This window comes from Amborella trichopoda, chromosome 13, assembly GCF_054954075.1.
Source record: "Amborella trichopoda isolate Santa Cruz 75 chromosome 13, AtrichopodaSantaCruz75HAP2 v2.0, whole genome shotgun sequence".
NCBI classification, from domain to species: Eukaryota; Viridiplantae; Streptophyta; class Magnoliopsida; order Amborellales; family Amborellaceae; genus Amborella; species Amborella trichopoda.
In genome coordinates, this window is record NC_142348.1 from 51,247,348 (window position 1) to 51,273,663 (window position 26,316).

The 26,316-nt window shown below is 36.9% G+C and overlaps 1 protein-coding gene and 1 pseudogene across 5 annotated transcripts; one reads left to right on the forward strand and one right to left on the reverse strand.

Moving 5' to 3' along the window:
* Nucleotides 1-5,382: 5,382 nt before the first annotated feature.
* On the forward strand, nucleotides 5,383-8,143 carry LOC18445892 (putative indole-3-pyruvate monooxygenase YUCCA5; annotated as a pseudogene). The gene is made up of 4 exons (XR_016048474.1): nucleotides 5,383-6,083; nucleotides 6,214-6,432; nucleotides 7,130-7,252; nucleotides 7,819-8,143. The product of XR_016048474.1 is annotated as a putative indole-3-pyruvate monooxygenase YUCCA5 (transcript).
* Nucleotides 8,144-14,345: 6,202 nt separating this feature from the next.
* EMB2444 (RNA-binding (RRM/RBD/RNP motifs) family protein) lies at nucleotides 14,346-25,681 on the reverse strand. 4 transcript variants are annotated; one of them, XM_088856885.1, is made up of 10 exons: nucleotides 25,564-25,681; nucleotides 24,392-24,440; nucleotides 22,570-22,658; nucleotides 22,346-22,402; nucleotides 20,035-20,132; nucleotides 18,619-18,681; nucleotides 18,468-18,533; nucleotides 16,789-16,875; nucleotides 16,481-16,574; nucleotides 14,346-15,611 (listed from the first exon to the last, which is right to left on the reverse strand). In XM_088856885.1, the coding sequence occupies exons 8-10, from the start codon at nucleotides 16,870-16,872 to the stop codon at nucleotides 15,064-15,066; spliced, it is 726 nt and encodes a 241-aa protein (XP_088713011.1). In that variant the 5' UTR covers nucleotides 16,873-16,875; nucleotides 18,468-18,533; nucleotides 18,619-18,681; nucleotides 20,035-20,132; nucleotides 22,346-22,402; nucleotides 22,570-22,658; nucleotides 24,392-24,440; nucleotides 25,564-25,681; the 3' UTR covers nucleotides 14,346-15,063. The 4 variants fall into 3 exon arrangements, 3 of the variants coding, with proteins under 3 accessions (XP_088713011.1, XP_006856079.1, XP_088713012.1); XM_006856017.4 differs by lacking the exon at nucleotides 20,035-20,132; XM_088856886.1 differs by lacking the exons at nucleotides 20,035-20,132; nucleotides 22,346-22,402; nucleotides 22,570-22,658; nucleotides 24,392-24,440; nucleotides 25,564-25,681 and adding an exon at nucleotides 19,227-19,424.
* Nucleotides 25,682-26,316: the final 635 nt, after the last annotated feature.

Sequence of the window (26,316 nt, forward strand, 5' to 3'; positions counted from 1 at the left end):
CACTTCACTTGCCCTGAATGACTTATTTTCTCGACTTTCATTGACTGAAGCTCTCTCTCTCTCTCTCTCTCTCTCTCTCTCTCTCTCTCTCTCTCTCTCCTCACACACACACACACATATCTATCTTTACTTGCCATGGATCTCTTCTTTTCTCGATTTTCATGGATTGAAAGCTCTCTCTCTCTCTCTCTCTCTCTCTCTTATGTGATATGATATGTTTTCCATTATGTTTCTTCTTTTTTTTCTAGTAGATTTATGTTAGTTTTATGCTATGCCAGTGCAAAACGAATGAAACAAGAAATCTAGGTCACATTTCAAACAAACAAGTCTTTTAATTAAGCTCTAAAATACGACACAAAACAAGGAAAGTAAAGTGGCCCTGGGAATTGTTTTTGAACGGATGTGGAATGTAAAAGCAAGAAATGTACATCTCCTTGCTTTAGGAAGTCCTTGTCTCAATGGATTCCTTTTGTTAGGGCTGCTTCTTTCTAACAAGAAAGGAGAGAGATAGAGAGAGCGGCTAAGACATTGGTTATCCTGATTTAGGAAGTCCTTGTCGTTTATATTTGATACCAATGCTTCCTTCTAACAGGAGAGAGAGAGAGAGAGAGAGAGAGAGAAGAATCTTATGTTAAAAAAGTCAGATGCGGGCACCCAGGCAGTTTTGAGGGCCGCAGGTACCCAGGAGCAAGGAAGGAAAGGGAAGGGCAGGGCAGGGCAGGGCAGGGCAGGGTCTTAAGGAATTGTTAGGGCAGGAGTTTAGGCCTCCTTGGGGAGTTCTTGGGCATTTTTAGGGCCCCAAAACTCTTGAAAGTAAAAAAATGCATAATCACGTAATATTATATCCCGGAGATTTTGTTTTGCAATCCATATTCACAAAATATCAATCTTTCCAAGTTTTGTCCTATCCACAAAATATAAGCCCAAAACGGTAATAAAACACTAAAAATTCTAACTATAAACGTGTAAAAATATTAAAAAACAAGAAAATAAAAAATAAAAGAATACCAAACCATGATTCATTATGCAAAAACTATAAAATAAAAAATAAAAGAATATCATACCATGATTCATTATGCAAAAACTGGAAAATAAAAAATAAAAGAATATCAAATCATGATTCATTATGCAAAAACTATCAAACTTTATTTCAAGGGTCCGGTTCTATAATGTTGCAACCTTAAACAATCCAATTAAGGTGCACCTCCAAATTTTATCATAACTTGTAAATTTTTTGTAAAAAAGTTTTAGTATTATCTTAAAATCTATTTTTATATCTAATTAAAAAATTTTAAATTCTAAAAATGGTTAACATCAAGGAGATCTATAAACATATGAAAATCTTGAAAATGGATGGTCTAGATAATATATTGCAAGATGAACTATTTTTGAGACTCAATATATATATATATATATATATATATATATATATATATATATATATATATATATATATATATATATATATATATATATATATTTTATATTCTATATCTTGATGTCTAGATGATCAAATAGATGATTTTTCATCATTAAAATAACGTTTTCAATAGATTTTTGAGGTGCACCTGTAATTCTACATTTTAAGGTTGCAACCTTATATAAACTTTTCCCTTAATTCAAATATTGTATTGCACCAAGCTTTTCAAAATAAATTGGATATAGGTCCAAATTGGGAAATATTCGCAAAATATTTCAAGTTTTCAACTATAAACATGTAAAATATCATAAAGGTAAAAAAAAAAAAAAAATTAAATTATAACACATTATATAATAAAATATCAAACCTTAATTCAAATATTGTAATACAATAACTTTTTCAAAATGAGCCTGATAATGGCCCAACAAGTGATCTTTGGTCACTAAAAGTCCACCTATGACCGCTCCAAAAGGTATAACGAAGAATATCTTTTGAGATCACAAGAAATTGAAAATCTTGATTTTTTTTTTGATCTTGAAAAAAAAAATCAAAATCTTCTGCTTTATATATATATAATCTTTTTTTCTAAAATAAAAAAAGAGATTTTGGAGGACTAAAATGCTCCCCAAATTCATTTTCCCCGCTTTTAAGAAGGGAAACCTCAATATGCCCTAGCATCCGTCCAGGTGCGGCCTAAGTGCCCATCTCAAGGTAGGGACTTTGGAGGACAAAAATTCTCCCCAAATTCATTTTCCCCTTCTTTAGGAGGGGAACCTCAAAACCCCCTCTGGCCTGGGTTAAGGCGCTGCCTAGGTGCCCATCTTAAGGGAGAGCATCTAGGCAGGCGTTTAGACATAAGATGCCTAAAAACCCTGCCTAGCCGTTGTGGCTTTGACCGGTGAATTTTTGAAGAGAGAGTGAGAGAGATGTTAAAGGTTTATGTAGATAGAGAAAGGAGTGTAGCTCATGCTGATGTTCAATGTTGGGAAAGTCCAAGAGCAACAGGAGGCCATGGCTTATTTGAATCATCAACTGTGGACCACAGAATACTAAAATGATGCCATGTCCAGTGAACTGAACTGGACATCAAGGGGTAAAATGCTACTATAGACAAATACATTCTGTGTCTTGTGGAACCGATTTGGAATGCATGCCCGTCATAACTAACCGTCGAGACTCACTTGCTCCACAACCATGTCCATCAACTAACCGTCCATCTTCCTGGCTGGCTTAGGAAGTACCAGCTGTGGTGGTACAGAGCACGTTGAGGCCTTAATGCAAGAGGGAGATGTCCTTTCCATATAAAAACAATTCAAGCCAATTCCAAAGACATTATGTTTTAGATTATAGAGTCAAAAGGAAAGGAGAAGACAAAAAGTGGAGTTCAAATTAGTTTTCAAAGCTCAGCATGAATAGAAACATCACATCTTGTATTGTATGCACGAGAGGTCTCTCGTAAAAACTTCAAACCATTACAATCAGCGATTTATTCGTTGTCGATCTCACTCAAAATCGCATGAATTCGCTTAAAAATGAGAATCGGATTCTGCCTCTAAAACCCTTGAATTGGTCGGATTTCTTGATTTTTCATAATAGTTCAACTTTTTGTATTAAAAATTGCGAGGTTTGGCTTAGATTCCCCTAGGGGAGTTCGGGCAATTATAAATTTTTAATAAATAAGGTTTAATAAATTCTAAAAAATATCTCAATCCTTGAATTTTTATATTTAATTATAGATTATAATATTAATAATATAGTTATTTTTAAATATTTTAATTAAAAAATATCTTATGCTAAAAATACCCCCACCAATTTAAAATATGAAATTCTAAAATTATTATAAAAATGTCCAATTACCCTGCTTAGCCATGTATGCAAGTCACCCATTTGGTGGATATTTACATTTACATCTTTGAAAACTCAAATAAATATTTTTATTTTTTTTATTTAGTTCTCCAGCTGATGATGATGAAGCCGTCTAAAAATTTTAATTTTTTATTTTAATTTTGTATGTTCTTAATGAAAATAAAAAGAGGTCATTACTATATGCAGTTAAACAATCACCTCTAACATGATTTCTGAAAGAGTGATTTTATTATGTTGCTATAAGTTATATAATTGTGCAAGTATTTCATGAAATCACTCCCCAAATTTAAAAAGAAATAAAAACAAAAAGGGAACTCAAATTGGCTTATTTAAGATACCAGTAACCCCAACCTACTTGCCTAATTAGGAATTAAAACTAGCATTGTACTAGACTTAAGCCCAATGCTTCAGCCAAAATTGACTTAAATTAAGGTTAGTCCTCTTCTCTTTATGTTTGTCTTTCTCTTCACATACTTAAACCTTCACTCTCTATGTTTTTCTCTCTCTTCATATACTTAAACATGCTTAGGAGTACAGCGAGCCCTTGGAGCACATTGTATATTTACTCCTTCAGGTAGATGACTTAGGAGGATCATTTCAATCTCAAATTTAGAATTCAATTTAAAACCATTAGTATTTTAATGAAAACTCAGATTTAGAGTTCCTTAAAACTTAGATCTACCATCCAAGGAGGTTAGTTCTCCTAAAATTTGGGGTCCTAAAAGACGTGCATATATGAGGTTTTAGCTAAGGGCCTGAATATAGGGCATATGCTCCCACGCTCTTTTGGCTTTTGCTGCTGTATAGTCCTCACTCGAACTATTCTTTCTCTCTCTAAATTGTATAAGTCAAATGTGTTAATGATAGTTTTTTTAATGTGATATGTTAATAATAGGTTTTATGTGGTATGTTAATGATAGGTTGTTTTACGTGGCTTTAGACTGTATGGTAGAGATAGAGATAGGGCTATAATTTTTTTAGTTGGATGATGTAGATTTGATATATTATTATTTTTTAAATAGTTCATTAATAAGAATATATCATTAAAGTTCAATACGTCAGTTATCTAAGATGTAATAAAATCTATACCCTTCAACTAAAGAGAAAGGTCTTTATAATTCCCTTTACCATCCAGCTGTCCAATTTTGATCAAGAGAACTACTCATCGTTTGATCTTAGATCCAACATTTCAAAATTTTATTTTTAACTTTTTTTTATACAAATTGTATGAATATAGAAATTGGTATGTGTCTGCTTGTCATTGAGGCGCACCTATAAAAAAATATTAAAAATAATTTTTTGATAAAATATAATGATCAAAATATCCTTTGAATCTTTCAAAAGTATTTTGATTATTTTATTTTATTGAAAATTTTATTTTTTTTGTTTTTTTACTGGTGCGAGTTTAATAGATATCCAAAATTTGGTGTTAAAATAGTTTATAAAAAAAATTAAAAATAAAATAATAAAGGGACGTGATATTGTGATTGAAGCGATCTGAACCCTTCCTTCATAATAGACGGTTGGACGTAGGGGAAGTATATAAGTATTATGTTCTAATGAAACCTCCAAAGCTTGCCCCCAACTAAAATGAACAATGTAAGTTTAAATTGAAATTTTCATTTTTAAAAAGAAATGAAAAGGCTGGAACTCCTATTAATGCACGTTCCCAATGATTGAAGTGGCGAAAAGGGGACTTCAGTGAGATCGAGAGGGACCTCACAAAAAATGTCCTCTGCAACTCTAATATCGGCTATAGGGTTCGTAGCTCATTGCCTTTATACCTGAAGAGGCCCGAGGCCCTCACTTTAGGACCACTATTCCAACTATACTCTGATATAGAGAGAGGGAGTAAAGTGGGCTTTGAAGAGAGAGAGATCACAGTGGGCTTTGGAGAGAGAAAGAGAGAGAGAGAGAGTGGGGTTTGAGAGAGAAGCGAGGGGAAATCAAAGTGGGTTTTAAAGAGAAAAAGAGAGTGGTGTTGTGTGTGTGTGTGTGAGAGAGAGAGAGGGAGACATTAAAAGAGAAATACAGTGAATTGTGTGTGTGTGTGTGAGAGAGAGAGAGAACAAGAGAAGAAGAAGAAGAAACGAAGAAATTAAGAGAGAGAGAGAAGAAGCTCCAGCAGTCCAGCTTGCACTAAAAGAAGGACCGTTATTTAAAAGCCAGAAAAGGAAAAAAAAAAAAAAGAGAAGAAAAATCCGGAAAGCATGAAAAGAAGGAGTGTTTGGGTAGCAGGTCCTGTGATAGTAGGAGCAGGCCCCTCAGGCTTAGCAGTGGCTGCATGTCTAAGAAACAGAGGAATTCCCTTTCTCTCTCTAGAAAGAGCTCACTGTGTTGCTTCTCTTTGGAAGCTCAAAACATGTGATCGCCTCAAACTCCCCCTACCCAAATCATTTTGCCAATTGCCCCTCATGCCCTTCCCCGAGACTTCGTCGTCTACCTCGAAGCCTATACCAAGTGCTTCAGCATCACTCCCGAGCTGGGCGTAGAGGTAATTTGTGCCCAACACGATTCCGGCATCGGTTTTTGGCGGTTACTTGCGGTTAGTGGGTCGGATTGGGAGGTTGAGTATGTTTGTCGTTGGCTGATTGTCGTGACCGGTGAAAATTCAGAGGCTTTTTGGCCGGATATTAGAGGTTTGGATAGCTTTCCCGGCAGTTTTTCTCACTCTAGTATGTACAAAAATGGGGAGGAGTTTAGAGAGAGAAAGGTCTTGGCGGTGGGGTGTGGAAATTCAGGCATGGAAGTGGGTTGCAGTTACAGTGCCAATGTGTCTATGGTAGTGAGAGACAAGGTAATTCTTCCGGTCTTCGAATGACAAATGATAAAATGACTCTCTCTCTAAAATGACTTTCTTTCTCTAAATTGTAGAGTTCTTTTTTGGATCTTGGATTGCTTTTTTGAGGTGGGTTTTCATGTTATAGGTTCATATATTGGCTAGAGGAATGAAATTGCTCAAATGGTTGCCTTTGAGATGGGTGGATTGCTTCCTTTTGTTGGTTTCATGGTTTTTGATTGGAAATACAGGGAAATTGGGGTTGGAAAGGCCAAGGCTTGGCCCTCTAGAGCTCATGAGAAGGCAAGGAAAGACCCCAGTTTTGGATGTGGGGACTTTGGATAAGATCAAAACACGCCATATCAAGGTTCACCCACCCCTCTCTCTCTCTCTCTCTCTCTCTCTCTCTCTCTCTCTCATACACAGACGTACAGATACAATGTTAGATTAGTATTGTCGGGATCAGGCCGGCCACTGAACCACTGGGGGATTGACTCTAGTCAAAACTAATCTGACTATCGAGCTAATCGATTGGCTTGGATTTCAAAAATATTAAACAAAAACATGAATTAGTTGGAAAATATATAATATATTGCAAAGAAGCTACCCACTTTGTTTGGGCGGTCTCATCGATCGAAATAGGCTAGCTGAATTGATCAAAACCGATCAAAAATTAATTTTGACTGTTAACTAAATTCAATTTTTACTCATCAAATCAACCAAGGCATCGATCAGCAGTCCGATCGGTCCAACCACTGAAGGTTTTGATGACTATGAGGTAGATACTTATGTGGACTCTCTCATGTTCTCATGCAGCTTAGAAAATTGATATTAAATTAGATGCTTGTATGAGCTTAGATACTTATGTGGGTTCTCATGTACCTTAGAGAATTGATATTAAATTAGATACTTTTGTGTCTCTCTCACCCTCAGGTTTTCATGTATCTTAGAGAATTGTTAATAAATTTCATACTCATGTGGACTTGCTCAATCTTTAGCTTAAAGAATTGTTATACAATAGGATACCTATTTGGTTTGGATTAAGGAACTAAATATGTATGCAGGTTGTGCCCGGTATAAAGAGATTCAATGGAAGCAATGTTGAGTTTGTGGATGGGAAGATGGAGCGGTTTGACTCTGGTGTTTTGGCAACAGGGTATCAAAGCAACGTGCCTTCATGGCTAAAGGTTCTCTCTCTCTCATGGCTTAAGGCACTCCCTCTCTTCATGGCTAAAGTAGGGGTGGTAATGGATCCGGACTTGACCCGGGTTCTGAGGGATAGACCTGATCTAAGTCTAGGTATAGGTCCAAAAATTGGACCCCTTTGGTCGGGTTCGGTCCAAATCTTGGTCACAAATACTATTCTGGTCTTTCAGGTTCGGGTCCGGTAATATTTTTCAGGACCTAACATATAAAATATATTGAAAAAAACTATAATGATGATGATGATTTAAATAGAGTTAAATACATAGATATTTATTTTTTGGTTTGAGTCCATTCGGATCTGGATCCAGATCCAAGTCCCACACTATATTTTCCGGTATGTGTCCCATATCATTTTTTGTCATTTTTTGGGACCAGACCCTACCCGTCGCCACATCTGGGCTAAAGGTTCTCTATCTGTCATGGCCTCATGGCTAAAGGCACTCTACCTTTGTCTCTCTCATGGCTAAAGAGTGTCTCTCTCTCTCTCCATTTTATTTATTTCAACCTGTCTAATGGGTCTCTAATTTGATTCTTTGTTATTTAAAAGGAGGGAGATATGTCAAATAAGAAGGGTGGTGTGAACAAAAGGCTATTCCCGAATGGTTGGAAAGGAGAAAGAGGACTTTATGCAGTGGGTTTCACCGAGGGAGGTTTACAAGGGATCTCCATGGATGCAATCAGAGTGGCTGAGGACATTGCAAGCATTTGGAAATCAGAGGCCAAGCTTTTGGCCCTCTCTCACATGCCATGAAGACTGTTGTGAATCTCATTGCACCATTGTTGCTTTACATATTTACATAAGAAAAGTCCTTCTTTTCTTTTGTTTTTGTTTTTTTTTCCTACAGAAATTTAATGAATCACACCTATGAGATCAACTATTCAAGGAAAGTGGTTTGATAGGGCTGAAGCCCTATCAAAATAAGTATAGCCCCACCTCATAACTCAACGAAAATTGCAATTGAAGTGTTGGAAATCCTTTACATTGATCACCTCGACTTAAACATTATGGTTGTGAAGAAAAATTAAGATTTCTAGCGCTAAAAATAAGATATATTACAACTATGTAGACTTTTTATTTTGCCCTAAAAATAAGTGTTCATCAGTAGCAATAGGGATTAGGTAGATGTGAATATTATAAAAAAAAAAGACATTAGATAGATGTGAAATGTGGTCTTCCATATCTTGGTTCAGTAACTAAAATGTATTGCCATGGCACTAGCATCCAAGGATCCAATCCAACTAACCCTTACCAGCCTAAAGAGTGAGGGAAAGTGAGATGTCTTTTTTAAGTTTTTATGATATTTACAATCAAGACAAATTCAAATGATTTGGTGGCCATTGATGTCTTTATTTCATGGACCACCAATTTATATAGCCTCCAAAAGTTCAAAACCCCACCATATTCAAAAGCCATCAGAGCCTCACCCCATTATGATGTAGGTATGATGTATTGGAAGGCTATTTTTTGGACCCTATCATACGTTTTGAAGTTTTAGATTTTCAAAGCCTGAAATTACTAAAATTACATCTTAAAACTAAGTTTTGTGTAAAATAATGGGAACCATTTATGGTATGTTTATGTAAATTGAAAAGGACACTTGGGTCCCTTTCCATATTGCTAAAATGACAAATATGTTCTTAATATCCTCATTATCTTAAAAATTTGAACACAAAAAATCTAGAATGTATATAATATATTCTCATAGGGACATCCTCTACATTTACTACCTCAGCAAAAGAGTTAGTAGAAGGATTTTTTCTTTTTTTTTCTATAATTTGAGATTCAATTTAGAATTATCAGATAAGTATTTTCACAAAATCAAATTAAATTTTAAGTTCATAAACACTTAGATTTGATTATCTAGGAAATGGATTTTTTTGTTTAAACTCGTCGGACATTATCCTTTTTATGCAATGTAGAGCACCCTTTTTTTTTCATCTTTTAAATTTGAGGTTTATTGCTAGGTTGAGGAGGTTATATCCCAAACTTTGAGGTGCTAAATTTTTTCCTACATGTGGTCCTACCTGAGGGAGTGAATTCAATATATGCTCCCATGGGTACATAAAATCTTTTGGCAAAAAGCTATTCCAGAGTTTCTAAAATCCTTCTTTCTTTGAAAAGGATGTGATTGTTGCAATAGTTTTATGAGAAGGTTGGGATCTATCGGGAGCCATCTATTTACCTACTCTTGAAAGGCGTGTTTGTTTTTTTTTTTCTTAAATGTAGCTATCTTTTTTTTTCCTTCTATTTACCCTCTTCACCTTGTTTTCTTTCTGTAACCTTCCTCCTGTTTCTCTTCCTCTAGTATTTTCTGTCTTCTTTTTTTTTTTTGGACAAATTTTTTTCGTCCAATGCATTTTTTTTTGGACAAATTTTTTTCGTCCAATGCATATTTTTTTGGACAAATTTTTTTCGTCCAATGCATATTTTTTGGGGCAAGCTTTCTATGTTTTTTCTACAGAATAAAACTTATATACTTATATCCAACCGTCCATTCTGAATGGAGAGCTAAGATTGCCCCAATCAAAATGTCACATCTCTACACTATTTTATTTTTAATTTTTTTTTTATAAACTATTTTAACACCAAATTTTGGACATCTAATCCTCTATTAAACTCGCACTAGCAAAAAATATAAAAAACATATTTTCAATAAAAAAATAACCAAAATACCCCTAAAAACTTTAAGGAGTATTTTTGGTCATTATATTTTATCAAAAAATTATTTTTAATATTTTTTATAGGTGTGCCCCAATGATAAGATGGCACGTATCAAATTCTATATTCATATAATTTGTATAAAAAAAACTAAAAATAAAATAAATTGAGACGTCAAATATAAGATCAAACGGTGAGTGGCTCTCTTAATCAAAATTGGATGGCTGGATAATAGGAGAAGTATAGTCTATGCTGTAGGGGAAGTATAGAAACCTTTCCCCTTTTTTTTTGGGTGAACTTTGATAGGATTTTGTTCGTTTGTTTAACTAGAATTAGCTTTTCCTTTTAAGCCACATAGAGAGAGGGAGACTCATAGGCAACAGCCATGTAGGCAAGAGGATGAGCCTGGGCTGGCCCGAGACCCTAGTAAGGGTAGCAATAGGCCCAGCTTGTGCTAGCACGAGGCCACCTTAGGCTGGCCCAAGACCCTAGTAAGGATGGCAATAGGCCGAGCTTATGCTAGCATGATGCCCCGCCCCGCTCTTGACTAAGCCAAAGGGGCCCTGGCCAAGGGCTTGCTTTTGGGCTATGTGGCCCAGTTTGGCCCTATTAATGGGTTGGGCTAGGCCGAAACTATAAGGAAAATGGGAGGGCAAGGTCATGACCATGGGCCTATGCTCAGCCCAGCCATCGAGCCTAGATTTTAGTCTGGGCTCGGGCTCGGCTCTCTGGCCAACTTTAGTTGCTTAGGCCCAGACTTTTGAAGGTCATGCTGCTCTGCTCATTATGTCACCCTTAGGCCCACGTCGAGCTTTGGGGTTTACCAAGATTTGAGAAATAGAAATTAGGAAGTCTTCCATCAATGCTTAATCGAATTTTTATTGGCAAAATATGCATAAAGACCATTTAGATTTAGTATACGAAAGTTACAATCAGCCTTAACTATTAAATGCGGAATTAGTGCCATGAATATGCCATTACCTGATGAAAATCTTCTTTATCGGTTTTGGAGTGACTTTTACCTATGCTAGTCTCATTTTTTACATTTTATTTCATTCGCTCTATCACATTTATTTCTCACATCATATGTTACTAAAAGACTTAAAAACTATAAATATCAAGTGTTATTTCCTTATGGAGGCGGTTAGCATACGGCCAGGCCAGCACATGTAGAAATGCTGGTTTGGTAATAAATAGATTTTTTAAATATAATTTGACCTTAATATTTAGATAACTTGTTTGGGTGTAAGGTAGGCTCTTTCCTTTTTACTTATTTGGGACTTCCTATTTCTAACTCAAGACTTACTATTGCAGTATGAGATATTATTTTTGAGATGGTCTAAAATAAACTTGCTCTTTGGAAACATAAATATTTATCTTTAGGGGGAAGGGTTACTTTATGGAAAACATGTTTATCTAATCTACCAATCTACCAAATGTCTTTGATCCATATGCCTGCAGCAGTTGCAAAAAGATTAGATAAAATGATGCGTGATTTCCTATAGGGTTCATCTACAGAAAGAAGGAAATTTCATTTACTTAGATGGGATAAATTGTGTTCTCCGAAAAAAGAAGGTGGCTTGGACATTAGGAAGATTACTTTGGTTATTCAAGCATTGATGTGCAACTGGTGGTGGCGCAGCTCCCTTCTTAAAGACCATTTGTGGTATAGAATTTTGGTGTCCAAATATGGGATGGAATGCAACAATATGTAGATTGGAGGTGGGAGAGGTAACAAGCTTGCATATTTAAGGAGAGAAATTTATAATTGTAGACCAATGGTGTCGGGATATTTCAAATGGAGTACTGGTGATGGGAGGAAAGTTTCTAGTGAAAATTTTGAGCTAGGCTCAAATTTAATTGTTTAGAGCCTCGGCTCTATATAAATTATTTCCATATATATACATATATGGATAATCTAAACTTCACATCCCTTCAAATTACAAAGGTTCAAGAAGAGAGAGTTGTCAAATGAAAATTTATTAATTTTGTAGCCTATTTTTGAAAAAATGATACTTTTGTCATCTCCATAAGAGGTAAAGTTTAAATTTTAACTAAAAGACAAGGGCACTTTACAAATACAGTTCCAGCGCACTAACTTTCAAAATGCCATTGTATTTTTGTAAAAATTTAAAATTTGCCCTTGTTTAATGATAAGTTACCTATTTAAATAATTTTTAATAAAAAAGCAATCATTGTTTTAATAAATACACCCATCACAACCACTTCTAACTTGAACCTTTGTATTTTGAGGGGTTGATAACTTTAGACAAACCCATATATATATATATATATATATATATATATATGGGAAAACGCTAACAATAGCTGGCCAGCTATAATGAATAGTACTATAGGTGGAATGAGAACCGTCAAATCTTCATCATATGGTTCAGAATGTATATCACTATTTTAATTTTAATTATTTTTCTATAAATCGGATCATAATGAAATTCTGGACATATGAACTAAAAAATAGAGCGCACAAATAAAAAAGTATATAAACAATATTTCTCATAATATAAATTGATCGAAATACCCCTGAAAAATGACATAAGTATTTTAGTCATTTTAAATTATTGAAAATACTTTTTTTATATCTTTATATGGTGCACAATAGTATTAGGTATATACACCCAAAATTTCATATTAATCATATTTATATAAAAAGAACTTAAAATTCAAATAGTGATGTGTATTTTGAACTGCATGATAAAGATCTGACGGCTCTCATTCCACCTATATACTATTCATTATAGCTGGCCAACTGTTGTAAAGTTTATCTATATATATATATATAATTTCACAAATGTATTTCCTTCAAGAAACTCTCGTATCTCTTTCATGAATGATCGTTTTAAAACCTCTCACTCCTACGGTTCCCTAAAATCTCTCTCCACAGTCTCATAAAGGTTGACAACAGGTGATTTAGAAAGTGTACATGTCCCTTTTTTTTGCCTCTCTTAAATCTCTCAACCTCTGTCAATTATTAAGTGAGTTTCCCCTATTTCTTAAATCTCTCTGTCAATTATTAAGTGGGTTTCCCGATCAGTACATCTCTCCTAAAATCTTTCTCCCTCTTAACTTTCAAGATTTAAAATCTCTCTACGGTTTCCTGAAATCTCTTTATCTCTACAGTTTGATAAATGTTGCCAGGGGTGGTTTAGAAAGGCACGTGTCCTAAAATCTCTTAACAGTTTTGAAGCCACCCCCACACCAAACTCTTCAAGAAACATGAAAATCCCCCTATCTGCTATGCCTCATTCTCTCACTCTCTGCCTCTCTCTCTCTCTCTCTCTCTCTCCTCACCCTCACTGTCTCTACTTTCGCTTTCTGCATTCTGTCACTCTACTCTCTCTTTTCTCATCTTCTTTTTTTCTACACTTTTGTCTCCATCATAAACTCTCTCTAGGCAAAACCTTGGTCTATTTTGATGGTTATTGGATGACCAATCGTATTACTGGTATCGATATCAATAAGTTTGAGTTGATTTTTTTTGCTATTCTCGGTATATTTCTTTGTATCATGTTCAATTTTTTTTGCTATTCTCAGTATATTTCTTTTTATTATGTTGATTTTTTTTGCTATTCTCGGTATATTTCTTTGTATTATGATATATGAACAATGTCTCTCTCAATCATTTATGAGAGATAGATATGAGAGATTTTTAAAAAGAGATATTTGTGAAATCCTTGAGAGAGACACTTAACCAATATAAAATTTAAGATCACTCACCCAAAAGGCAGCTAGTACATAGCTATGATCAGGGTCACAATGGAAAGGGTCCCTTTCTTCGCATAATTTAGGTGATGATAGGACTTGGACCGTGAAAGCTCTTCCTAGTTTCCCTTTCTTAGTCTGCATATTCTTTTTGCATTCTTTGATCACTTTCATGTCCTTGCCCAAGCTCAAGGTTTCATGTCCAAAAACGTCTCCCCAATGTAGGGTCCCAGTCACAGTTCAAAAGAAACTCTCTCTCCTCCATCCCCATAGCGCATGAGACAAACATACGCAGTTCGATTAAGGCTGTACTCTATGGTTACGATTCTCCTATAGTGCACAAGACAAATATATGCAGTTCGATTAAGGTCATACTCTATGGTTACGATTCTACATTATGTCCTTTTCATTCTGTCAAAAAATCAATTTTAGAGAGAATTTTTAGTTACAGAAGATGATATGGCACCAATATAATGGAGCTACGATAGATAGACATAATATGTGGCTAGCTAGACAGCTATATCTGTAATGCATTTGCTTAACCCTATCTCCCTTTGTGCTTAACCCTATAACTCTTTGAAAGGAATCGTACACATGCTAATGCAATCTCTCTCTCTTGAAAAGAATTGTACACATGCTAATACAATCTCTCTCTCTCAAAAGATTCAACCCTCACTCTCTTTGCCGGGCCAAAATTTGAAACCTAGGCCAGCCCAAGTTACAGTAAACTCAAAGTCAACATGTCAACAAGCATTCTGCATATAGCCCACAACATGGTTGCATATATCCATAAACAAATTGCAAAAGCCTAAAGCATATATCCATAAACAAATTGCAAAAGCCTAAAACATCAACCTAAAAATATCACAGGAGAATCCACTTTCCCAATAAACTGTAGGCTCACCAAAGGCTGTTTGATTTGTTGAGGAAAGGAGTAGCAAGAGATGCCTTGGAATAACAAACAGGTAGCATGCCCAAAATCCTGAATGGAAAAATAATAAATGAAAATATCTGTATGCCTACATTCACACTAAGTACCGTCCCCCTCGTTCGATATCTATGGCAGCCTCTCCCACTTTCAATTCCTGTTTCAAAAGTATAGATCTTCCCTCAGGACATGAGAGTGTCATATATGGTAACCCATGTTTTCTTAGATAGGAAATCAAGGATCCATCCGGGAGAGATGAACATGTAGAATGGTACTTATCAATCCCCCTCATCTTTCCAACTGAGTAGAGAGAGCGAATGTTCTCTAAGTGAATTGTGGATTACATCAGGCAGTAGATAGTTAAGAGAGAGGATATTTCCTACGTGAGTGGAGCAGTAGATGAGTTAGGGGAGAGATCTATCAACCCTGAGACTGTGTAGAGAGAGAGAGAATGTATTTTTGAGGAGAATGAAAGAAAGCCCCCATCAAGCAGTCGATGAGCTCACCGGGGGCGGAGGTGGAGGGGGCATCGCAGCCATCTGCGGTGGGGGTGGGAGCCGCATCCCTGGCTGTGATGGGGGTGGTGGGCCACGCTGCCACATGGGCTGCTGGCCCTGGCCCATCAGGCCCATAGATGGAGGCATGGGTCGTGCAAGTAGCCCCTGCTGAGGTGGCGGTGGCATATTGGGTGGCATCGGCCTTGTTGGGCCCCTGAACTGCTGACCTGGCATGAGAGCTGCCATTTGCTGCTGACCTGGCCATGATGGCAGTGGGCCCCCAGGTATTTGCATAGGAGGGGGGTAGGGCCCAGTGCCTTGGGGTGGGGGAGGGGGACGGACAGCTGGGATTTGACCGGGTGGGACTAGGCCATTTGCAAATGGTCGGGGCGGGGGAGGGGGCTGTGATTGTGCTGCCATTGGGGGGTTTGGAATGGCACCATTGGCCTGTGGTGGAGCAGTGGGGGGCCCGCTGGCAAAGAGGGTGTGGGGCCGGTTCCTCTGTGCTGCTGGGTTGCTCGCTGCTAGAACCCTCTCTGCAAATTTTGCGAAAAAATAAAAATACAAGTTAAAGAGCATCTTCAAGGATTTAACATCATGTCACACAGTGATGAGTGTCTGTGTGTGTGTAGGAGCACCATATTCATCCTACAATAGACAGATAGGACCTCGATCTCCACCGTCGGTGGCTATGTTAAGGCTGAATACCGATGATGGAGATGATCTACCATTCCAGTTGATAGACAATGGCAGACTTTCTACGAAAGCGAACTTCCAACGAAGTTAAGGACCATAATCACCACTTCCCAATAAATTTCATGTAGGATACAATCCCCAATGGCCATTATCCAAGCGCATAATTGGATACATGTACAGGGAAATATTTCCAAAGAAAATTTCTACACCGTTGTCAGTATCGTAAAGAGTATACAACAGTTGGATAGAGAGATGCGGAAAGGTAACCAAACATACCCTTGCCTCTCTAAGTTAGATAGGATCCAAAGGATGTAGAATCTTACTAGAGGGAACCTATAGCAACTTACCTTCACGGTCATTCCCCATATAAATAAGTGCCCACCGCAGAAAAACGAGAATAAAAGATAAAAGACAATGGGAAAATATATAATAGACCATTTGGCTTGGTATAACGAGGTAACAATCATCCCTAGCCCTCAGATGTAAAATCCAGCAGCAGGGGTATAATATTTACTGCAATCAAAGTCTCATGCGATTTTACATCAGATACCATGGGTGTTTGTAACCTGTATATTGAAGGAAAGGGTCTCATTTTATACAATCCCAAAAACTATATATGCAGCAGGAGAAGAATGAAACACGAGATCTAGAACCCACAAGACCATAATAAGCATTTAGAAACAAGGGGAACTGGTGAGAAGCCACTAACCGGCAGGGGTCCCGTGGCGTTCTCCTTTTGTGTCCTTCTTGTATGCATATGATACAGTTATTTGGCGGTTGCAAAGATACTGGCCATTCATAGCCTGCAAAGACAAGGAAGGATTATAACCATGTTCAATGGCAAAAGTAAGAATTAAAAAACAAAAGCAATTTCAATCTTTTTTTATGAAGTCTGCACAAAAATGACCTTGTAGAAATTGAGATCTCAATGAAGAACCTTTTCTATTTGCATTAGGACTAAAACAGAAAATATTTAAAATTTTTAGTTTATTAGCATAAGTTGACAAATTGAGATACCTCAATTGCAGCGTCAGAAGTCTCGAATGAATCGTAGCTGATGAAACCAAAACCTCGCGAATTACCAGTCTCAGGATCTCTCATTATCTGCAACAAATTAAGTGTTCCATAGAAGCATATAAAACTCAGAGAATAGAATCACAGAGAGCCACACTACATGCTCCACAATGTAACTAGCATAATTACTCATTTGCGTTTGTGGTGAGGAAAGTCAGGACAACTAAAATCTTTAATCTCTATTTGAAGCTTGAAGTTGGATACAGAATCACAGGCTTAGCACAATCGTTAACAACAACCCTACCAAAATGAAATAGCAAAGCTGCACCTTCTTTGACAATCAATAATATCTTATAGATAATGTCTCCTGTGTAATCTATGGTCCTTCGGAATTGTCAAGAAACTGCTGAGTTTCAATGATACAATCCATAGATGAAGTGCAGGGATGGGGCAGTAGAAACCATCAGACAACAAGCTGTCGACAATTACAATAAAATAAACCAAATAATTCTATGGTTCATTGCGCCAATTCTATTTGTAAGACACATAAAAACAATGTGTAGCTCAAGTATGTCACTAAAATCAAACCTCCCATCAGGAGAGAGAGAGAGAGAGAGAGAGAGAGAGAGAGCAGGGGGGGGGAAGCAAAATGAGACTGACACAGAAGTCCCAGTTTTGAACATCCAAAAACCCAAATCCTAGTGATTAAAAGTATAATTGGCGACACCTGATTTTGACATTATCATCAAAGGAATAATCGTGATTAGCTAGTTCTTACCCAACTTGAACCAAATTACTCATTGCATAGAAGATTTCAACCATCAAGTATAAGTTATGAATAAATGTTGTTATTAGAAATTAGACAGTACAGTAAGAGAATGAAATTCTGCAGAAAGTTGGGCATCACAAGAAGGAATTTGAATTGCGAGACAACATATACTGTCATACATATGGTTATATGGTAGTTCTAGTCTTTGCATGAGGCTCTTACAAAGGGATGTGAAGCGATCATCACAATCACGTAAACTAAGTAGAGAGCTTCCAAGGATGTGTGTTTTCAAATTTTCATCTATACACAGGAGAGGGAATAGAATAGCAAACTAATTTTAAATCAAGCTCTAGATGAAACCAACTGAAATGGTTGGCATCGGAGGACCCCAGCTTCCCTTATGCATTGATTAATTTTCCAGACGACAACGGAAATGAATTTAGTCAATATGGATTTCTGAGATGTCATGTAATGCCTCACATCATCTTCAACCTCATTCGCAATGTTTAACAGTGGATGTTCGAACACGCTATAGCCATGCTTTGGAAATGGCACTTAGCCCATCATGTCAACTAGGATCAGTAGGGTTTCAGGCAACTTTTTCTTTTTGTTTTTGAAAAGAGGGTTTAGTATTAGTGCAACTACTTCTCTTTTTCTTGAGAAGAAGGTTCCATCAAAAGTGGGTACAATGGAACACGAATGATATACTACTTAAGCCAGGTGCTCTTTTCATTTGATCACAATTAATACATATAATAGAATCCCAAAATGTAACTCACGAAAAAGGCCAATGCACCACGGAAAGAATAGACACTAAATCACATTCCATATGATTCTAAAAGTCCAAAAGTAAATTTCTGCCAACTTATTAGAGGAAAATTACAAATTCAAGAAGAGGAAAAGAATCAAGGACCTTTGGATTTGTGACAATAACACCAAATGCGCTAAAAGTATCATATAAAAGCTTCTCATCCACATCCTGCAGATAAATAACAGAATAAGTGTTACATTGAACATGCAAGATGTAGAATAACGATAAAGAGATGTCTCTATAAATATCTTACTGGGTCAAGATTGCCAACGAAAAGATTTGCTCCAACATCCAGGCTCTTCTTGTCTTGGGAAGCCTGAAAAGACCCAAAATAAGCAAGCAAAATTATGAATCATAATTTTGGATGAATAAACTTCGCCCTTTGTGTTGAAGACAATTGGTAACAACATCAACCTCTTATTTTCAATAAAGAAGCGGGATAATATATCGCAAGAGAACATGCTAGTGCAGAAGATTAGTGCAGAAGACAATAACATAACAAAAAAAAAATACCCTGACAAAGATAAGTAACAAACTGTTAAAAAAAAAAGAAAAAGGAAGAACTCCATTAGAGTTGAATATCTTGATTCTGAAGCTCAACTCATACATGGCGTGTTTGACAACTGGAACTTTTGGCATCTCTGGCCGAAAGTTCTAGTTAATTGTAGCTGTTCAGAGTTTGTCAACTAGGAATTGCTACACGGGAAGGGGCGAGCTGGAAGCCTCCTCAATATATTTTGTGTTTAGGGATAAAACTGGCCAATTTCCAGATCTCAAGGTTTCCAGACATCCAGGTTCAGTCAAACAGAGGATCCTCGACTTCCTAGGACTTCCAGACAAGTTAACACACATAGTATTTACCAGTTCCAAATATGAAATCTTCCAGCTTCCAGACCCCTGAACTTCATAGTTTTCAGATAGGTTCCAACTTCCCACAATGCTTTCGTTGAGTCACAACCTTCAGTGCATGATATTGCTGTGGACTTGGATCCCACTGGTGCATGCATTGATCTTTGAATTTGGAAGACCATCCTACCCCTGCCCATATTTTACCCACTCCTACAGCATGGTCTACACTCATGAACTCAAGCATAATAGGCCTGGGCTTTGAAATTAATAGTGTCTACACCATGTATATCGAGGCCAGCAGTACTTACAGTGCATGTAAATGACAATGTGCTTCATGTGATCCAAAAAAAATAAAGAAACGGCCAGATGAATGGAAGAAAAGTATTGTAGTATCTATTTACAAGAACAAAGGAGACACAGAGAATTGTGCGAACTATCGAGGGGTAAAAATTGTGAGTCATACTACGAAGTTGTGGGAGAGAGTGATTGAGCAACGACTAAGACATGAAACGAATATATCAGAAAACCAATTCGGTTTTATGTCAGGAAGGTCAACAACAGAGGCTATTTTCCTACTTAGGCAACTGATTGAGAAGTTTAGAGGAAAAGAAAAAGACCTCCACGGTCTTTATTAATCTAGAGAAAATTTGTGATAGAGTACTTCGAGATTTGATTTGGTGGGTGTTGAAAAAAGAAATGAGTCTCTAGACACTACATCGACTTGGTGAGAGATATGTACAATAGAACGTTAACTAGTGGAGAGACGAGTGAGTTTTCAATGACGATAGGTCTACATTAGGGGTCAAGCTTGAGCCCATACCTCTTCGTCTTGGTCATGTACGACTTAACTAGACACCTACAAGATGAGATACTACGGCAAATATTGTTCGCATGTGATATAGTTTTGATTGATGAGACCTGAAACAGCATCAGCACGAAGTTAGAACTTAGGAGAGATGCTCTACAATCTAAAGGCTTTAAAAGTAGTCAAACTAAGACAGAGTATATGTAATGCAAGTTTAGTAATAATCAGAGTAGAGCCGACAAAGTAGTTAAGATTGACAACCAGGAAATACCAAAAACATTGTATTTTCGATATCTTGGGTTGATAATCCAGAAAAATGGAGAGAATGAATAACATGTCACACATAGAATTAGAGCTGAGTGTGCGAAGTGCAGATGTACAACCAGAATTTTATGTGATCGCCGCATACCAATGAAGCTGAAGGGTAACTTTGTTTTATGGGGTGGAATGTTGGGAGGTCAAAAAATAATATACCCATAGAATGAGTGTAACAGATATGAAGATGTAAGATAGCTGGGTGGCAAGACAAGAAAGGATAGAATTCGAAATGAATACATACGAAAAAATTTGTGTGGCACCAATAGGCAATAAGGTAAGAGAGAGTAAACTTAGGTGGGCTTGCCATGTGTAGTGCAAACCTACTACAACACCCGTTAGGATGTGCGAGTTAGTTCAAGTGGAAGGCTCAAAAAGGACAAGGGGTAGGCCTAAAACGACATAGTTAGAAGAAATGAGAAAAGATATGGGGATTTATAGCCTCACTGAGGGTATGGCTCATAATAGAGAAGAATGGTGGACCAGGATTCATGTAACCGACGTCAATGAGTTGAGAAAAGGCTTTGACGATGATGATAATAGAAAATAGCATATTGAAATTTTAGAGAGAGAGAGAGAGAGAGAGAAAAATCTTTTGTAATGGGCAGATTTCATAACCCCCACTCGTTTTTTGTATATCTTGAAATTATTTGCGTATGTAAATATTTGCACATATATGTTTTCCCACCAAACTTTCATACGTACCAAACGACCCCTAAGGAAACTGGAAATCTACATTCTAGAGGTGGTGTACAATACAAATAACTTATCCATGGCCAAAAACCAACCAAAACAGATGATACAAGGGCTACGGGGGTGGCCCAAATCAGGTAACCTAGGGTACAAGAAGGTCATCAAGGAGTAACATTCCTGTAAAAGACCTCCCAGAGAAGCACCCCATAGCCTCATGTCACCAACTGAGGTAGTCGTCAAGACACCAAAGGATAAAGACTACCCTTAGGAGTTTCTAAAGGCCACAAAATTACTCTATCCCATGGTTAAAGAAATCCTCCAGGATGCGACGGCACCAGAGCATCCTATTATCACTTAATAAATGACAGTATTCACTAGAAGCTTCAGACTCAAGCGATAGGCATGCTGATCTTGGATAACACTCCAGGAAAATAGGCCACTGAGCATCTGTCCACCCAAATAATGACGTGTTGTCCACTTCGACAACCCTGGATCTGATTCTAAAAGTCATGTGCAAAGTTTAAACCCAGTCAGACCTCCAAAAGCACACCAAGTTTAACAAAATCGGTGGCCAATTCTTTAGGGAGTAAGTGAGTTCTAAAGACATTTGCAATTGTCATATCTTGCTGGAAGATTAGTTGCTCGATTGTCAAAGCATAAGGGGGCAAAAGAATGTGAACTACAGTGGGCGACTTGAGTGTTTCCATTATCGATCACCAATTTGAGGGAGATATTGTCCAATTGAATGTATAGAACAATGTATGAACATTTTATTTCTCTTGTACTACATATGCAAGTTCTAGAAAGCGTGGTAGTTTGCCTACTAAAAGATGTAGGGCAGTATATATATCCACCTAGAACTGATGTTGTAGAGAAAGGCTGGATGTGTGATTGTGCGTACAGATACTGCTACTTATCTGAATTAGCAATCCACATAACTACCACAAAATCACTGCCAAAGAGCACAATTCATGAATTGTGGTGTTGAAAAAATCATATTGAGAACTATACAAAAAAGGAAAACAAAAAACAATACAGAAATTTGAGTAGATACATGAAACTCTAAGGGAACTGGAAAGGTATACAAAGTATAAGGCTGTTATAAGAAAGGAACGAATACAAAAAAGAACATAATTTCAATGAATATCAAATTCCAAGAAGCTAAATTGCCTAGCATTCAATACTTAGAAGAACAAGGATGAGTCAAGTGTGCATATAATAAAGTGAAAGCTATCATAAAAACTGGAGCAACATAATTCTCAAAAAAATAAACACGAGCAACATATGGGCCACAATTAGATGAAGCAGAAAGTTTCACCTTATTTACTCTTATTGGCTTCCCATAAAGCTTGATCATGTTCAAAATCTTGATCGCCTGCATTTATGAAACAAAAACCAAACAAACAAAAGTTAGAAGATCGATATCTACCTACGAATCTACTAAAAAATGTCCTCGTAGTGTGTATATCATAAGTAAGTTCCAAAGATGAACAAGTTTATAGTGTATAAGATATGCAAAGAGCCATTATAGTCAAAACTTACATAGTCAGCATCTTCCTCGCTACGGAATTCCACGAACCCATATCCTTGATGTAAGTTTGTCACTCTGTCTTTTGGCACATAGACATTGACTGTTGAAAGAAAACAACAGTAACTCAAAAGATGGACGAATGGATTAACTAGAAAATGCAGAATCAGCCAATTTACCATCCAAATTTTTAGAAGAGATGCAACTATCAAATTTTGGATGATTCATATTTAAATTATCTAACTTTTAAAGTTCATATTTAAATAATTCAAAGTAGGAACATAGTGGTAGAAGGGACTGTCATAGATACATTCGTAGGATTAGGATATCGGCAGTGAAAGAAGCTTTGAAAATGATGAAGATAGGAAAGGCTTTAGGAACAGATATTATCGCAATAGAGGTTTAGAAGTGCATGGGGGAAACTGGCATTGACTGGCTAACAAAATTGTTCAACAAGATGTTGAGAACAATGAAAATGTCAGACAAATGGAGAAAAAGTATTGTGGCACCTATTTTACAAGAACAAAGGAACAAATAAGATATACATAATTCTACAAACTATCGAGGGATCAAGCATATGAGCCATACTATGAAGCCCTGGGAGAGAGTCACATTGAGCAACGACTAAGGCATGAAACGAGTGTATCTGAAAATCGATTTGGTTTTATGCTCGAAAGGTCAACAACTGAGGCTATTTTTCCTACTTAGAACAACTGATTGAGAAGTTTAGGGCGAAGGGAAAAGACCTCTTCATGGTCTTTATTAATCTAGAGAAAGCTTATGATAGAGTACCTCAAGATTTGATTTGGCGAGTGTTGGAAAGGAAAGGCGTCTCTAGACACTACATCGATTTGGTGAGAGATATATACGATGGAGCGGTTACTAGTGTACGAACAACTAGTGGAGAGACCGGAAACGGCGTCAACACAAAGTTAGAACTTTGGAGGGATGCTCTAGAATCTAAAGGTTTTAAAATTAGTTGGACTAAGACAGAGTATATGGAATGCAAATTTAGTAATAATAGGAGTAGAGACGAGGAAATAGTTAAGATTGACGACCAGGAGGTACAAAAAAGGCCGCACATTAGATATCTTGAGTCGATAATTCAAGAAAATGAAGAGATCGAGGAAGATGTCACACAGAATTAGAGTTGGGTGGATGAAGTGCAAATGTGCAACTAAAATTTTATGTGATCGCCACATATCAATGAGGCTGAAGGGCAAGTGCTATAGGACAACAATGAGACCAACTTTGTTGTATGGGGAAGAATGTTGGGCGGACAAAAAACAATATACCCATAGAATGAGTGTAACGAAGATGAGGAGTGAGATGGATGAGTGGCAAGACAAGAAGGGATAGAATTCGTAATGAATCTATTAGAGAGAATTTAAGCATGGCACCAATAGGCAATAAAATAAGATAGAGTAGACTTAGGTGGGCTCGCCATATATGGTGCCAACCAAGTACAACACCTGTTAAGAGGTACGAATTAGCTCAAGTACAAGGACTGAAAAGAGCAAAGGGTAATGCCCAAAAGGACATGGTTGGAAGTAGTCCAAAAAGATACGGGGACTTATGGCCTCAATAAGGTTTTGGCCTTTAATAGAGTAGAATGGAGAACCAAGATTTATATACCTGACCCCAATTAATTAGGAAAAGGCTAAAATACTGATGATGATTTAAATAATTCAAAGTTTTGGGAGAAATTTTAAATAATTCAAATGTGAATATCATGCTTTAACTGCAATGCTACCCCATCAAACTCAGAGTCTAATTTAATCATCTACTATTTGTTTTGTAATATAATGTGCAGTTTGAGTAAAACATGTGACTTACCAACTGGGCCTGCTTGGACAAACAATTCCCATAGCAACTCCTCAGTAACCTACAAATAACAGATACAAAACCAAATTTAAGACTTTTGCAGAATTAAAAATCAAACGAACCAATGTCCAGTGACCTTCATATTCAAAGAAATAACTCTGCATGATAGGGTCAAACTTCACTAAAAGTGGTGAGGTTGAAGTCATGGATTTAGTGATAACGATTTGAGGCTTTTTGTCTACACTTTCTATGCAAAATGTTTGATTCTCCTAAGCCAATGATATGGTAATTATCAACAAAAGAAGCTATAGTGATGAGCAGTGAATCAAAACTTGGATAGTCCAACTCTGACTCGCCCGAGTTACTCAGACTCAGTCGGCTGCCGAGCCAGGGACCAAAACCATGAGAATCGACCAGGTCTTGCCTGTTCCCAATATTTAATTATTATTATTTTTAGGACTCGGACTAGTCTCTGACAAACTCAGCCAAGTACAATTTTCCAGACCCGGGTTCAAGGCCCTTTCGTTCAACATTATTTGGCTCGGAACCCTAGCGAGTCCCCACCCCAATCCTTGTTCCAAACCACTGAAGTTAAACATGATAGCAATAATCCCCGATGCCCAATTCCTCATAGAAAATTCACATTTTTCCTGTTGTTATATTCTCACCAAAACCTTCATATGTATTCATACAGAGAGACTGTGCACAAATGAATTTAATCTCACCAAAACCTTTACATGGAAACCATATATCTGTATAAACTGAACAATAGATCCTAGAGCATCTCTCTAAAACACAGTGCAAAACCTAAGTCCAAGAATTCCTCTAGTTTTCTCGGCGATTTGGTTACCAAGCTACCAAACCCTAATTTCCAAAGGCCCCCACAAAATACCATTTCAGAGCGCACCCAAAAAAAAAGGTTCATACTCAGAATAGCTTGTTTTAGAGAAAGAAAGAAGATAAACCCAATTGAAAGGGAAACTAGAGGAACCTCGATTTCAATAGAAATAAGCAACAACAAAAAAGGGAAATAAAATAGCTTGTTTTAGAGAAAGAAAGAAGATAAACCCAATTGAAAGGGAAACTAGAGGAACCTCGATTTCAATAGAAATAAGCAACAACAAAAAAGGGAAATAAATATGAGAAAATAAGAGGAAAATTAATGGAGAAAGAGAGAGATGAACCTGAGCATCAAGATTTCCAACGTATGCAGTGGCGTCCTGGTTTCTCTCGGCCGAGTGCTGGCCCAAGAGGTTCGCCCCCACGCCAGGGGCAATGCGAGTAGTCATCGTACTAAATCCCACTTTCTAGAAAGAAAGACTGAATATGTAGCAAATACTTCTCCTGGATAGAGAGAGGACTGAAATGAATTAATGTTAGAGAGAGAGGAAAAGTTCACATAATCAACTTAACAATGTGAAACTTAGGCGAACTTCAAGAGTTTATAGCAAAAGATTTGTTTTAATGTTCGAAAATTATCAAATTTGATCATCTCGACCATATGGTCATGGATAATTTAGGTGTGACAATAGAGCCCAACCCGGCTAGGGACCCAAAGGGTAGAGCCGACCCAAGCCTGGGTATGGGTCCAAAAATTAGACCCGAAAAGACCGGTCCGAGTCCAAATCTTAGACCCCGCACACTGTTCAGGCCTTGGTTTGGGTCCAATCAGGTTTGGTTCGGGGCTTATATATATTTTTGGGTCTTAATTTTTGAAAATTAGTTAAACATATATATATATATATATATATATATATATATATATATATATATATGGAAAAGATGGGATTAGCCCATTAGCTCATATGAACATGAGCCCAGCATTCCAGATTGAATCTGGGCCGATCTGATGATCACAGATATCCGATAGTGTTTAAATTTTAGTTTTTTTTTTTCTACAAATCCAAATCACTTGAAATTTTATGCGTGTATTCATA